The 15,090-nt window shown below is 41.9% G+C and overlaps 1 protein-coding gene across 3 annotated transcripts in view; it reads left to right on the top strand.

Moving 5' to 3' along the window:
* The window catches only part of jakmip1 (janus kinase and microtubule interacting protein 1), a 28,889-nt gene that overhangs the window by 1,516 nt on the left and 12,283 nt on the right, over window positions 1-15,090 (top strand). The window contains exons 2-7 of one of the 3 annotated variants that reach the window (XM_042418545.1): window positions 37-142; window positions 2,922-3,033; window positions 10,807-11,118; window positions 12,050-12,382; window positions 13,040-13,201; window positions 14,596-14,808. In XM_042418545.1, coding sequence (XP_042274479.1) covers window positions 10,963-11,118; window positions 12,050-12,382; window positions 13,040-13,201; window positions 14,596-14,808 — 864 coding nt within the window. In that variant the 5' untranslated portion in view covers window positions 37-142; window positions 2,922-3,033; window positions 10,807-10,962. Of the gene's footprint in view, window positions 1-36; window positions 3,034-3,866; window positions 4,355-10,806; window positions 11,119-12,049; window positions 12,383-13,039; window positions 13,202-14,595; window positions 14,809-15,090 lie in introns of those variants that run through there. The other 2 variants (XM_042418546.1, XM_042418544.1) reach the window with 2 other exon arrangements.

The raw sequence follows: 15,090 nt of genomic DNA, 5'->3' as shown, positions 1-15,090 counted from the left end.
AAAATACACTCACCCTCCTCATGTCTTCCTCTCTAGGTAACAGTTCCCCCTGTATTTACAGTAAAGGCCCCCACCCACGGGCTCCCCCAGTGATGCCAGTGGCTCCCACAGGAAGAGACCGGAGGAGGAAGAAGAAGAGGAGGTATGGACAGTAACCATGGCAACCAGAAGGGTTAAGTGAGAACGGACATTGACTGCAGTGAAGATGAGTATTTCCATCACTAATGCAGCCCAGTAGCTATTCTGACCTTTGAAGTTTCACTTTGCAGGGAAATGGGCTGTAATACTGCATGGAGCGGTATGGTGTGTTTCATAAATATTGTTTACTGCATAGTTGTTTATGTTATGATGCCAGAAGAACTGCCATGATGTCGTACAATCAGGTATAGATATCACATCGAGGAAATTCCCCCAATTTCTCAGCCAGTGGAGTTAATCCAACTGTTGTAATGTTTGTGCCACTGACTGAAACATCCTGTATTCACATCATTGGCACTTCCTACACACTGTCTACAGTAAGTGGGGAGCACTCAACTCCTCTCCTTGCCGTAGCATATTTCCCCTCTTAGCTGCCTGTCCTCTGTGTATTGATCTGCTGCTATTCTGAGGCCTGTGGAAAGGAGGCAGGGAAACAGGAAAATTAAGTCATATAAAAAGGGAGGATAGGAATATCTGTATGCAAAACCTCTCAAATGGCCCTCAGTCCCAACATGTCACAAGTCTGAGCTTTTTGTTTTTTAATGTTTTATCTCAATGAGATATCAAAACAACTTTTCACTTTAATATCCTGTGAATGCCACAATGCTGGTATTAAGATTTAAGATTAAGATTAACTTTATTATTATCCCAGAGGGACGCTGGTTTGCAGTGTGTGCACAAAATGCAACATACACAATAATAAAAACATACACACTAAGAAAGAATCCAAGACATAGTCCACACATGGCATACATCATTCATAAAAATACACACACATACACACAAAACAACAAAAAAACAAAACTACACAGCACCGTCCAGCAGTGCACATGATGTACAAAGGTTCAATGTGAGAGAAGTCACAATGCAGCCCAGAAAAATATACACAATACAATACTTTCCACTGTGCAGCACTAATTATAGGACTGCTGTGAGTACTGGGAGTTTTATGTCCCAAACATACACACCAGTATTGACAGTATTTTGGTTTTATAGTTGGATGTCATTCACAATACTTACAGTCACAATCAAAGACTCTTAACTTAAATATTAAATCATGTCAGAAGTTTAGTTTGCAAATTGATAATACAGTTTATTTACATTTTCAGCCACATGAACTAATACTAACACGTCTCTGTTGACTCATATTCTTTATTCCATTACTAAATTAAACAACTTGTTTTATGATCCTGGGTGTGGGCAGTATAATAGTGTATTAGAGCTACGTACTGGAATGGCTAATGGAACATTTAACATGGTATTTCCAAGAAACACCTCATAGTTTACTCTGAAAGTCAGAGACAAGTTTATGTTTTACAAGCTTCTACAAATCAAATGAGCTTCAAAGACTATTTTCAACTGTTATCCATGATGTTGTCGTCTTGTTATGTTCATGTTATGAATGAAGGTTTTATTGGGGGATGGATATGGAACATCAGGCTCAGATTGTTTTCAGTGACTAATAGTGGTGAGTCATGCCTGGGAAACCTAATTACATTCATATGAAAATGTTACGTCAACATGAGGACTCCAGACTGTGGGGACTTCAGTTTACATTGTGGAAAATAGCTCAGTTTGGTGATTTTCTTATATCTTAAATAGACTGAAAGGTGTCTAATGTGTGACTCAGTGTCTGTTGGTGTGTGTGTGTGTGTGTTACCACTATCCCTCTCTGGTCCCCTTTGAATACCAAATGCCATCTCTAAGAGGTATAATAAGTTTAATCTGCCAGCAGTCATGAATATGCTAAGCTTATTATGGACAGCTCTAATGGATATGCAAAAAAAAACAACAACCAGCGACTCCTCACATTACCATGTTTCTCATAACTGGGCCAAAGAGCTGGAAATAGGCTGACTGACTAGATATAGTATCATAGATATATATGAGAGAGAGACAGTTATCACTGCTGATGAGTAAGATTGTTTTGTTTTTTCCTGTTGAGAAACCTGTGATTAAGATGCTTGTATAACTTGAACATTGAGCCTAGTTAGTGCACCTTTTCTTAGAAGCATAACACAGGACCTCCTACTTATTTTACACTTCAATCATCACCAATATCACCTGAATCTGGAGGTACCTTTTGTTGTTCTTTTATCTGAAGATGGTATATCACAAGGCCTAGTCACAAGGTTACTGTGACGTCAAGTGTGAAGAAGGATTCCCTTTTCTGCTTCTGAAAAGTCTCCTGTTGTTCTTTCAGATGAAGTCATGGAATAAAAAAAGAGACCCACAAAATACCACATTGCCTCAAACAGTAAAAAAACAAAAAAAACAAAACCTCAGGCAAAACAATTAACAGAAACACTCATTACCGCTCGCTGACACACATTTGCTCTCTGAGTCAACCCCTCACCAAAACAAAACAGGCCATACATTCCTCTCTCTCCTCATCGCTCTCTGCCTGCAACCTCAATGTTTTTTCACTTTATCGCTCCATCTGGGTGTCTGTTTGCTGGCCTCAGCAGGAACCCTGAATGGAGGGCTGCTTAATACTCCAAACCCACCCCCCACCCCCTTTTGCTTGTCTGCTTTATCTCACTCAAATATGCCCCTACACATATAAATAGAACAAGTCTAAACCATGTGGAAAAATGCCTATGGGGAGTCCAATTCTAGATGATCGCAGTGAGCAACCGCTGCATTATAGGAAATGATGTAGACAACTGATCCTCATCCCCTGACTGTGCTCTTCTTCTACTACTTCCTATGTTGCCCTGCAGCAATGGGCTACATATGCTGCAGCCACGGAAAGCCGCGGTGATGTGTGTGGAGCTGCCTGTGAATGGCAGACAGGCAGTCGCAGTGTAGAGAGGCAGAGACAGGCAGCTGTGCGTAAGTAATGCATCCACCAGAATCTGGGTCACACTCACACCACTTTCGTATCGTCAGATTATTTCACCTACTTTTATGATTTGACGAGTCATATTGTCCCATGCAGATGGATATACTGGATTTAGAGCCCCACTGTAATCGGAGCAAGTCTGTCACTGTTATAGATGAAGATATAAAGTGGAAAAATCAGGAATATTGTTGAATCTGGATGATGTGATGCTGAAGATGATGATGGTTAACCTTTTTTATGACATATTCTTGATATCATGACACCTGGAAAAAGGCACAGTGGCTCTTCATAGGAAAGAGGGGATAAAACATTAATGCATCTGTAAAAATAATAATAATAATAAAATATTAGTATTCTTTTTAGGTAGTATGGTACCTTTTTTATGTTATTACACAACAGTTTACTGCTCAGCAGTTCATAGCCTATAATTTACAGAGTCTTTAAGGCTTTGAGGTTTAAAAATTGTGTGAATGAAGCCCTCCTGTTGCATTTCATTTATTAGAAATTCAGTTTTTCTGGTTAAAGTATTGCTTTTGTGAATTTGAAATTTTGCTAAGACGGATTACAAGATGTTTTAAGATGTAAAAACAGATGATAACAGTCACTTCTTTTCTTTTGAACTGCAGACACATTAAAACCAAACAACATCTTTAAACGGGCTCACTATGAAAAACTAACAGAGATGTAACAACGAATATCTCTGGATAAATACATATATAGAAAAAACACATGACAGCAGTTTGGTGTGGTGGTCTATCCGTGCCACCCCTGACGGACGACGTACGTTGCTCCCGCACCGCACCGGCGTCTCCACGCACTCACCGCGCGCGGTGTCATTCTTGAACACGCAGTCAGGTGTCGCGCTTCTATCACGCTACCGGCGACGCCCGCCCGGCTTGTATTTTTCCCCTCCCACGTTCACGTCGACACTGGCATCGACACCGTTTTATTTATTTATCTTTTTTTTTTTACACTCATGTGCATGCAACGTATAGGAACCGATAACGTCGCGCGTGTCTGCAAGTGTGCGCGTGTGTATATGTGTGTGCGCGCGTGGAGGACAATTTCAACGTGCAGGCGCGAGAGGAGGTGTAGCTGAATCCTGAGTCTGTGAGGATAATAGCATTAGAGGTGGAGGATACAACTTCAGCAGCGGTGTTAACTGTTGGGAAATGAGTCATATGTGAGGAGGAAAGTTTGTTCGTGGACGCCGTTGGTCGTTAGCTTCTCCACACCGAAGCCCAGCCTCCCTTCCTGGATGTGAAGCCCATGAGGCAGCGGCAGGCAGCGACCACCGGACCTCCATTTCAGGTGAGTTTTATTCGCTTATCGCTAGACAACTTCTGGACACTCGTTTGTAAGACTTTGGAGAGGATGTTAGCTACTGTGACACACACCTGACATCCGTTTTTCATCCGCTAACGGCGCAGTGAATCGACAAGAGAGAGCCGCCGGGGAGCTTGTTAACCGGTTGTCCGAGCAAGAGCTATCTTATAGAGGGGGGGGGGGGATACCTAACCCGCCTCATATCGACCCTGACAGGGATGTGAATGCTGCGTGGAGAACCTGGCCTCTCTCTGCCAACCAGCTAAGGAAGGAAGTATGCAGCTTGATAACGACACCAGCGATCAATATTCAACCGCTTTTTTTAATGTCCTCCTCCTGAAATGCTACATGTCAGTGCTTTGCAAAGGAAACATCCAACACATTAGTCTGTACAGAGTGAGAGCAAGGACATCCGACCTCTGTGGCTGCTTGGAGGATGCTGCTGCAGCAGCCCCCCACGCATGCATGCCTGCCTGCCTGCCTGCCTGCTTGCCGTGGGGTGTGGTTGGCAAGCCGGACCGGCGGGCTGTCAGCAGTGGTAATAAAAGCGCTCCCTCCAGCAGCACTCTAGCCTATAATCTCTCATTTGACAGCTCATTAGAGGGCTGGTCACATCGCATTAGGCCATCCCAACATCTCCAGCGTAACCCCTTTTACCAGAGCACTCCTGTGCCATGCATGCACTCAGCCAGTCCGCGCTGTGTTTACCAGTAATATAACAGCTCTGCAGCTCCGGAGGCTCGTAAATCTGCCCCGGTGGACAGCCGACATGTGTTGCACACTCACTTGTGCCCCATCAGCCTGCTCAGGGCATGCTGCAAAAAAAAAAAAAACGGTGATGATGCAAAGCTGTGCTCATTGTACTAACTGAGGAATAGCTCTCATGCAGGTACTGGCACAAAACTGTGATTTTTCTGACACAAAGAGAGGGCCTACTTTCTATTTATGGTTATTTAATGTTATATTTTTCACTCTGACCTCAATCTATCAATCTTTTCTGTTAGGTATAACATAAATGAATGCCTATCATTCACTGGATCTCCAGTTTATGTCATACTATAGTTTCTCCACTTTCTCCTCTCCCTAACTTAATCTATCCACTTATTCTTCATTCATAATCCGATTTTTCCCTCTATAGCTTTGAGTGACGTTCAGCTACAAGGATAATCCCAGTGGACTATACCCACATGTGCATGCCTCTCTCTTTGCACTGCTACCTTCCTTATAACCCTTTCGTGAAGATATAAGAGGGTTCTATGTGCTTAATGCAGACGGTGAGACGGATGATAAGTAAACGTCTGTACTGTGTGGTTTATGTTATGAGCCAGAGGGTTAAAATACACAGCCAACCAGTAGTGACCGATGTGCTGTGTAGTCGGAAACAGAGAGGCAAGGTTAATCACATTACTGACTGCACTATCATGTCTTTCTGAGAGGGGAGAGGCTGTCACCGCTAACACACGCACATATGCACCCATGCATGCAGAAGCATACATACACATGGCTGTGATATGCACAGTCACACATAATATCTCCAGTAATGAATGACTAGAGAGACCAGATCGATACAGCTATAGATCTAAACGCAGAGCAATAAAACTAGCAGCTAGATAAGCAGTCGTGTGTGTGTGTGTGTGTGTGCGTGTGTGACAGAAACAGAGGGAAGTGAGACAGAGACTTCATGTTTATCTGTTTGGGTTGACTAGTCATTGGGGTCAGTACCTTGTAATCGTTGTGCTGGCATAGTAGTTTTTAGGTCATATGCTCCACTAGTGTTGCACTTGGCTGCGTTGCTCAGACTCTTAGTGTCTTTGGAGTATCTCTAGACTGCTGAGTGTGTGTGTGTGTGTGTGTGTGTGTCTGGACTGTGGAGGGATGTCTGGAGTGTGGCCAGACCTGTTCTGACAGTCTGCACTCTGCTGACGCCTGATGCTGATCAGACTGCATTGAGATTGTTTCTATGTGTTCGTATATATAATGAAAGTGCAGAATATAAACAGGAGTATTTCTCGGTACGTCCACGCCCTCACTCTTAATTTTTAAACCCAGACAGAGAAGTGAGGCGTCTCTGCTGGAGCGTACGTTTGCAGCTTCTTTTATGTATTTATTGGACCCACATGTCTCAGTGATGTCTAGTTAATGTTTGACACTCTGTGAGCCTGTGTGTGTGTGTGTGTGTGGTCTGTCTAGCCTTGAGGAGGTCCATCTGTACGAGTGTAATAAGCTTACCTAAGCTTACCTAATATTTGTACTTCATTTATTACAAGGAATAGTTTAAAGTGCATTAGATCACTTACATGAGATCACAAATAAGCCAATAAAAGTAAATGTAATATAGAAACTTTTTGGATTATTTCTTTTTTGTAGCTAGTTTGAGACAATTGTATTGTGCATCAGGATTTTATGTAAAGTCTAGGCCTCACTGAATGTTGATCATAATCTCTCAGCTACTCTGTCATTTAAAAAAATGCATGTCATGTCACTCCACAGCCTTAAAGATATCCACCAGGGACATCTTTAAGTCTGTGGAGTTATTGCACTAATGTCAATACTTATATAACTGCACTTGACTTGCTTTAAATGGATGACTAAATCAACAGATTTTATAGGAAGTGTGAGGTGTGTTAAAACTAGTATTTTCTGAAGTGATTGGAGAACAACCTGGACACAAAGCATACAGTATAACTATATGATGAGATGAATTTGCAAAAAAAAGGCTTGGTTTTATTTATATATATATATACATTTATGTCGGATGGCTGTGTACTTATGCTGCAAACTCACAGAAAGACAAATGGCAGAATGGTTTCAGGAACGATACCACCAAGTGTACCTGAAATGGTGATAGCAAACTGTAATGTTATCGGAACTGAAATGTAATGTAATGCAATGAAAAAGAAACAGTTTTATTGCCAAAAGGTAGGGGGACAGTTTTGTGCACATGATAAAAACTGTCTCCAACTGTATGTTAAAGTTATGTACCTGTTTAAGAAGTTCACCGCTACATTACAGATATTCACATTACAAAGAGAAAACAAACATTGTCATATCTTACATTTTAAACCTTTAACTAAAAGGCAAACAACATCTACCAAACACTGAAGTGTTGTAACCCTATACGGGCCCATAATTTCTCACAGAAAAGGAATTTCCCGCAGCAGTTACGAAACTACCTGTGTGTTTGTCGTGCTTTGTTCGAGGATTAAGGTTACAGCATCCAACTAGCCACCAGTAGCCAGGTACGTTCCTCTGCCTAGGTTGTGCTATGCTAACTTTTAGGTAAAAACGTGTTTTTATGCTGTGTTGGTGCTCGTGGACACATTTTGTTACAGAGACTTTCACAGTTAAGAGTTCCTTTCTTAAGCAACAATTAGTTTAATTGTGAAACCCCTCAGTGGCTGCAGAATTTCTTCATCACTTCTTTCTTGCAGTCACCAGGAAGTGCTTTAGCTCCATTGTTTGTTTAAGCAGATTGTGTCGCTGCCACATTCACTGCATTTAAATAGGCCTTGAAAGTGCATTTTCTTTATTACTCCTTTTATATAACTCTTTGACTTGTGATTGATTTCGATGACTCATGTGATTTTTTTTTTATTTAGTCATGAACACAAGATTATATCAGCTTTATCTGGGTGACAAAGACTTTTTGATCTCTGCTTTTGTAGTTTTGTTTATTGAAAGGTTTTGTTTGCACTTTGCGGTTATCCAGCTGAATATTAGCAAGGCTAACTGTTTATACTTGCAGCGGATGAGATCATTTAAGATCTATGACCTGTGCAGGCTTTTGTTTGCTTCTGTGAACATTAGAGGTGCTCGTTAGCTTCTCGAGGCCCCTATAAAATGTTCCGGTCCCCCATATAACATTCCTGATTTTCTGTGAACTATAAACTTTTAGAATTAGCTCCTGGCTGACAGCTTGGGAACATGTGGCTCCACGAGGCTTGTGTACGTGTATCTGCCTGTACGCACAAGTTTGTCTCAGGCAACATCTGAGCTCATGTCATGTGATACATACACTATTGACAAATAAGGATTCTGTTGTGACGCAAGCAATTTTTATCAGTCGAGGAGCCCTAATAAATATAAAAATGATGCATCCGACCAATTAAGGAGTCACTCTTTATTTCCATTGTGGATAACAGTTACATGTACAGTACAATCCACGCCTCCTTCCCTTATGAAGAAAAAACAGTGAAACCATCTGTCATGCCTATCAGCTATTTCAGCTTGGGTACACCTGATCTCCGATAATGTTATAGGCATGCATAAACATGCTGAACAGTGGCAGGCTGGCAAGTGTAAATTATTTGTGCAACTTCCTGTGTCACATGCGAATGAATCAAGTCTATTGACTGACTGTAAATAAATTCATGTTTGTTACTCGTGTCAATGAGTTTCGAGAGCTTTTTGGTGCTGGAGTGAATGTGTGTCAGCTGAATATGTCGCTGGTTGTTCAGTGTAAGATTCAAAGAATGCGTGCTTGTGTCAGTTCTTTCTGTGTGTGTGAATGATCTCTCTCTCCCTCTCTCTCTTTCTGTCTCTGTGAATGAGAGTGAGATCACTGATTGCCTCTCTGCTCGCTAACATCACTTGTGCCAGCTAGTGTAGTGGGGGTTGGAGGGATGGAGAGAGGTTGGAGAAAGTAAGTGGAGAGAGAGAGAGGTGGGGGTGGGGGGGGTGGGGGGGTGGGATTGTTGAGGGTTGGTTTCTCTGCGTGGTTTGCCCTCTTTCCCCTCCCTCTTATACTCCTTTCCTCCCCTCTTCCTCTCTCTTACAGGCTTAACCATTTCTCTCTCATTCGTCTCCTTTCCCTTCGCCGCTGGTTCCCAAGGTTTGACTGTGCGTGCTGTGTGAAAATCTATGTGGAAGAAAGCTTTCTTGCCCTCCAGCATCAATGCATTTCTGTCTCTCAGTCAACCTCAGCTCAGAGATGGCACCAGATAACAAAAATGGAGTGTTCGTGTATGTGTGTTTTTCAAATATGCAGCCTCTATACCACGCAAGTGTGTGTGTTTTTGTGCGCGCGCGCCATTTCTGTATGTGTGTGTGTGTGTGACTGTGTCTCAAATTCACCGTGAGACTCCTCCTTCCCATCATCCCTTGCTATGAGAGGAATAGACTTTTGAGAGACCAAGGGTTGCCTTGGTAACTGTTGCTGCCATCTGTGTATATTGTATGAATGTTTTGTAATGTGTGAGTGTAGGAAAAGATGGAGGCGCTTGTGGTCTTAATGCTTCAGCTCCCTCATCATTGCATTATTTATTTAATAGTCAGCGGAAAGACTGGAAGGTTACTGGGTTACAATTCATTCCCGGAAGAGATTAGAGGAGTCCACTTTCACCTCGGTGAATGTGTGTCATCATAGCAACATATCTACAAAACAAAATACGCCAAAAATACAACCGCTAACACAGCTGTAGCTGGTTTTCAGTGGGTAAAAAGGGAGGAGAAGCAGGGATTACACTAATCATTAATTCAAATCCTTTTGTATTAGCCATGCCTTGTGTGGTTCAAGCGGATGTTTTCCTGCCTAACTGGTGCATATCCTTATTGGTTTTGCATTTTAGATGACTTTATAACCAGGAAAGTAATGCCAGTGGTCATCTCTCCGATATGTCCTATGTGTGTAGAAAGGGAAAGGTCTTGTAGTTGTATTGCACTGATGAATTAAGTCGGATGATCAAATGAGGCAGCTTTATCTGTCTGGGCTACAGAGTCAAGACCAAATCATCCAGTGATGAGAGATTTATTTGACGCAATAATGTAACTTGTTTTCTCTTCGGAAAAAGAAGGCAAAAGAAAAGACAGATGGAAGACAAAGAAGATATAAATGAAGCAAAGATTTCTAACTCAAACTTTCCAAGCAGACTTCACTGGGACTTTATTAGTACATATTCTCAACGCTCATGGAATTTGCAATAAAGAGATAAAGGAATGTTAATATGTCATAAGTTTTTCTCTCTAGGGGTTTAGTAGACTACGCTGATGCTAGTGCAGCCCTTTGTTTTTATGTATATTGGTCCAGAACAGATTAAAGTACCTCTGAGAAGGTGAAGGATGATTTTTTTTAAGTCTACAGAAAGAGAGAAGGGTAAATGGAAATGTTAGAGGCGAGGGAGGGACCAAAACTGTGGTGGCCAGACACATTTTCATGCACTATGGAGCTGATAAGAGCAGCCCAGGGAGTGAAATAGGATGATGATAAATGACCAGAGAGCTTCCAGTGTTAGATCCACGTGTACACATTAGAGAGAAGAGGGTGACAGGGCAGAATATAAATGTTAGTCCCAAAAATAGTCACTTTTCCCCAGGCTGTAGCGCATCATGTGGCTTGGGTCCAAAGTATTGTGCAGAGTAGTTTTGTGTAACCCAGTTTTTAACACTCACTCACCCTTTTTTCATCTTTTCTTCTCTTTTTTTTTCTCTCTGTCAAACAGAAACTCTCAGCATCCTCCAGCAATGATGTAGACTTGACGATGGTGATGATGTGCTGGGTCAGCCTCGCAGGGAGGAGGAGCAGCGACTGATTCTCTCCTCCGTTACACGCCACACCTGGCACTCTATGTCTGTCCTGATTGGGCGGGCAAAGTGCTATGTCATCAACCACACCCTCTGCGGCCCCGCCCCTTAAGAAGGGAAGGAAGCCGGAGAAATCAGAGGTGATGGCTGATTCGGTGCAGGCCACCAACGAGGAGCTGAGGACCAAACTCATGGACGTCCAGATTGAGCTGCAGCAGGAGCGAGGCAAGGTGAGGGAGAGGAAGAAGAGGAAGAAGGGGGAGGTCTGGTGCAGAAAACTGATGACAGTGCCAGCAGGAATGTCGTCCCCTTTAGATCATTACAATAGAAGCAGAGGAAGGAGAGTGAGGCCAGTTTTGAAGAATTATTTATACGTTGTTTATGCAGGCTAACAGTCACAAAGCTGAAAATGCTTCAGCGTGATACTTATAAGTAAATGGCTGCATTTATGTAACAATAGTGATTGCACTCAGTAGAGCATATACCTCTGCAAATACTATACATTTTAAAGATTTGAAAGTTCCACATGTTTGATTTTCATCAAATGTTATTAGTTTGTTCCAGCGCCTCAATACTAAGGTGTTTTACATTTAGCAACACACACATTTTCATCATTGTACACCACGTGGCCTGTCTCTGATACTGCACAGCGATTGACACACATCCTTCGCTTTGTCCTTCTCTACATCCTTCATGCTTGTACTTGGAGAATGGCGATAACAGTACCAGGGTTGGGTGAGGTCCAGTTCCCACCGGGGCAAGCTATGCTTAAAATGTTTGCAATTTGCATAAAAGGCATCTGCAAGGTGGCATGTGGAAGACCGGGTGGAAGAATATACACAGCAGCAGTGTATATAGTACAAAACTGACAGCTAGGGTGGAACAATCGGACAGATATTCAAATGGATTTCACCTGTTAGACTATTTAAAATGCATAAAAAATGCTGCCTTTTATCATAAAAAATAATAAACTGCAGCTCAAAGCAAAGAAACCTTTACTATTCTTCACTTGATGCTGCTCCCTGTTGGTGAATAAACCACCTCTTGATAGCTGTTCATCCATTTTGTTTCAGACTGTTAGGACTTATAGTATACACTAGCAAATTAAATCATTACTGTGCTGACTGGTTGACAGTCTTACCTGCTGTGTCCCTCTCTCAGGTGTGTAAGCTCCGTGAGCGGCTCCAGGAGCAGCGGCAGGCTCGGGAGCTGGAGCAGCACAAACACGCCGTAGCACTCACCGACCTGCGTGCCAAACTCCACGAGGAGAAGCTACGTGAGATCGCAGCCGCCCGTGAAACCCTGGCACGGCAGCATGAGGTCGAGCTGGCCAGGGCCATCAAGATCCGAGACACTGAGGTGCAGAGGCTTCAGGGACTGGTAAATGCACTGAGAGACGGAGCAGCTGACAAGCTGAAAAATGCTCTTCTCGGAGAGGCCCGGGAGGAGGCCAGGAGGGCTTTCGATGGGGAAAGGATAAAGCTACAGCAGGAGGTATGTTGTAGCATGTATGTAGGTGAAAATAACGTATTATCGATTAAGTTATCATTATAGATTGTAGAAAAATATACATGTAGTAACTGCATCACCTAATACAGTTTAAACATTAACCTTAACACTGGTTTTACACCATATCAGGTATGTTCTGCTTTTCATAAAGAGGGCTCAGCTTAATTTGCATCCCAGTTCAACAACGCCAGTGAACACACGTCACAGCATGTTTAAAGCACCTTCCCATTGGAATCAATTGTCAATTGTGTAGGCGGTCTTGGTTTTATGAGTATTATTAGTATTTAGGGTGTAACATCACATACCTGAAATAAGTCTAGGGGGCTGAATATTTCCTGAAGGTGTTGTTTGTTTGTTTTAGAAGACAAACAGTTTTTTTTTGTGGAACGTTGGCATTCTGAAAGCATGATGTATGTGTCTTTGTCCTTTGTAAACTTGCTGCTGAAAAACAGGAAGCCATGTGGAAAAGCCCGTTGCCAAGCTATTGTTTCACGGTAGCCTCTCCAGACAAACAAGACATCTATCATTACGACTGTTTGATGGGATAGGACGAGTGTTTATAAACTTGTGAATATTGGTCTCTTTGTTGCTTTTACTTTTTGTGTACATAATGAACATTATGTGTGTATGTGATCCTTTTAGATTCAGGAGCAGAAGACGGCCAGGAAGCAGGCTGAGGAGGCGCTGGCCAATGCTCTGCAAGCGGATAAAGCAAAAGCAGCTGATCTCCGAACAGCTTACCAACAGCACCAGGATGAGGTGCATCGCATCAAACGGGATTGTGAGAAAGACATCCGCCGGCTGGTGAGACCACATGCTGCTATTACGTAGATGTTACATAACAGACATACACAGTAGTAGATGTGTTGGATAACCAATACTTAATAGACATTATCTAATCTAATTAAACGTTATTTATTATGGTATCTTTACAGTAACTATGCAAAAAGCTTCATTGGTAATCAAAGACTGTAATAAGTGAACATTTCCTCTCAAACAGAAGCCCACTAATAATTTATGCAATTAAATAATTAAAGACACAGCTTACCCTTTGAACCTTATATTATTCCCCAGTGATAGGTCAGCTTGACAAACTCAACATCTGTTATTATTCAAGATAAACTTTATTGTCATTCAGACTATACGTGCACAGCAGAACAACATTACATTGCATCCGGCTCATGAATGTAAAAGACAAATGCAAAAGTAAGAAAATAATAAGTTAGTAAGTTATAAACATACTGTAAACAACCATGAGTATATTGCACACAGTGAGTGGAATATGAAAAAAATGCTGAAAAACTGACAAGTAAAAACAATAGGTTAATGATTTTTTTTACATTCCTCATCCGTCCCAACCACATTTGAATATCACCAAGAGTTCCTCACACACCGAGATGAAGTTCAGTTCCAGCTCAGGGTTTATCTAACCGGCGTTGTTTGAAGGTTGGAGGCTAATTACTGCTCTGTCTATCTTGCTCTAACTTTATCTCACTATGTGGAGCATGCAGTGTGGTGTGATATAAAAATAAAACTCTGTATATCTGCTGCAGTTACTCATTATCTACATTACAGACAATAGGGATGCAATAACAGGCATTATCGTTAGCAAAGGGATGTTTGAGCACGGAGGCTTAATAAATTTTGGAAGCAGAATGGTAAATGAATAAAGCATGACTGATTGTAGAGCAGGAAATACTGGGGGTTGGAAAAAATAGGAAAGGAAGTAGAAGTGGGAGCATTTGTCAGAAGAAGTTGTGTGAACACAGCAAGAACAGAGCTTCATGAATTAATTACAGCTGAAGCACAATATTTTAAATGCAAAAACACTGTCAGGCCCTTATTCTGTTCTTAGCCATCAGAGCGTACAGCTTGTTAGACTGAAGGTCTGTACAATGTGGGACTTGAGGTTAAAAGTTGTTCATTCACATAAATCACATAGAAGAAAAACAATCTCCATGTAAAACGAATATTCACACTTTGGTTGTAAAACCAGAGAAATAAATGGATCAAGCTTCATTTTTGCTGAATTTCATAAAAGTTTTTGATGTATTATGTGCAACTTGATCTCAGAAATGACTTCAGGGCATTTATTGTGAGCATATTAAGTAATATTAATGTGCTCTGTAACTGGGATTTAATGGACTTTCTTTCAACCGTCCACCGCCCTGTTCCTATTCATTGCTCTTGTTCTGTAGATGGATGAAATAAAGGCGAAGGACCGGGTGGTGTGTGCGCTGGAGAGAGAGCTCGGGGCGCAGGCCGGCTACGCCCAGAAGCTTCAGCTCCAGAAGGAAGCCCTTGATGAGCAGCTGGGCCAGGTGCGAGAGGCTGAGAGACACAACCATGGCAGCCCAAAGAGAGAGGTGGTGCCTGGGCTGGGGGACAACGGAGACCTGCTTAACAACCAGGTACATGCATACCTAATTCAGACACGTGTCTGTAAATCTGTATCTGTATTCATTGAATTTATGCAACAGGATTTGACCAACATGAGTTTATAAAGGCTCATGGGTAGTTTTTTTAAAAACTTAGATAGATATGAGATAATAATAGATATTTTTCTGGAATTCATTATCTTCAAATTTGACTATCTTCATACAAAAAAAATGCCAAAAGGTGTCTGCTAATATGCTGAGTTTTGGTATCAGTGAGTAAAAGTGGAACTGGTGCATCCCTAACTTGTGTGCATA

This window comes from Thunnus maccoyii, chromosome 8, assembly GCF_910596095.1.
Source record: "Thunnus maccoyii chromosome 8, fThuMac1.1, whole genome shotgun sequence".
NCBI lineage: Eukaryota > Metazoa > Chordata > Actinopteri > Scombriformes > Scombridae > Thunnus > Thunnus maccoyii.
Note: the sequence above shows the minus strand (reverse complement) of the source record. Positions and strands in the feature narration are given on the sequence as shown.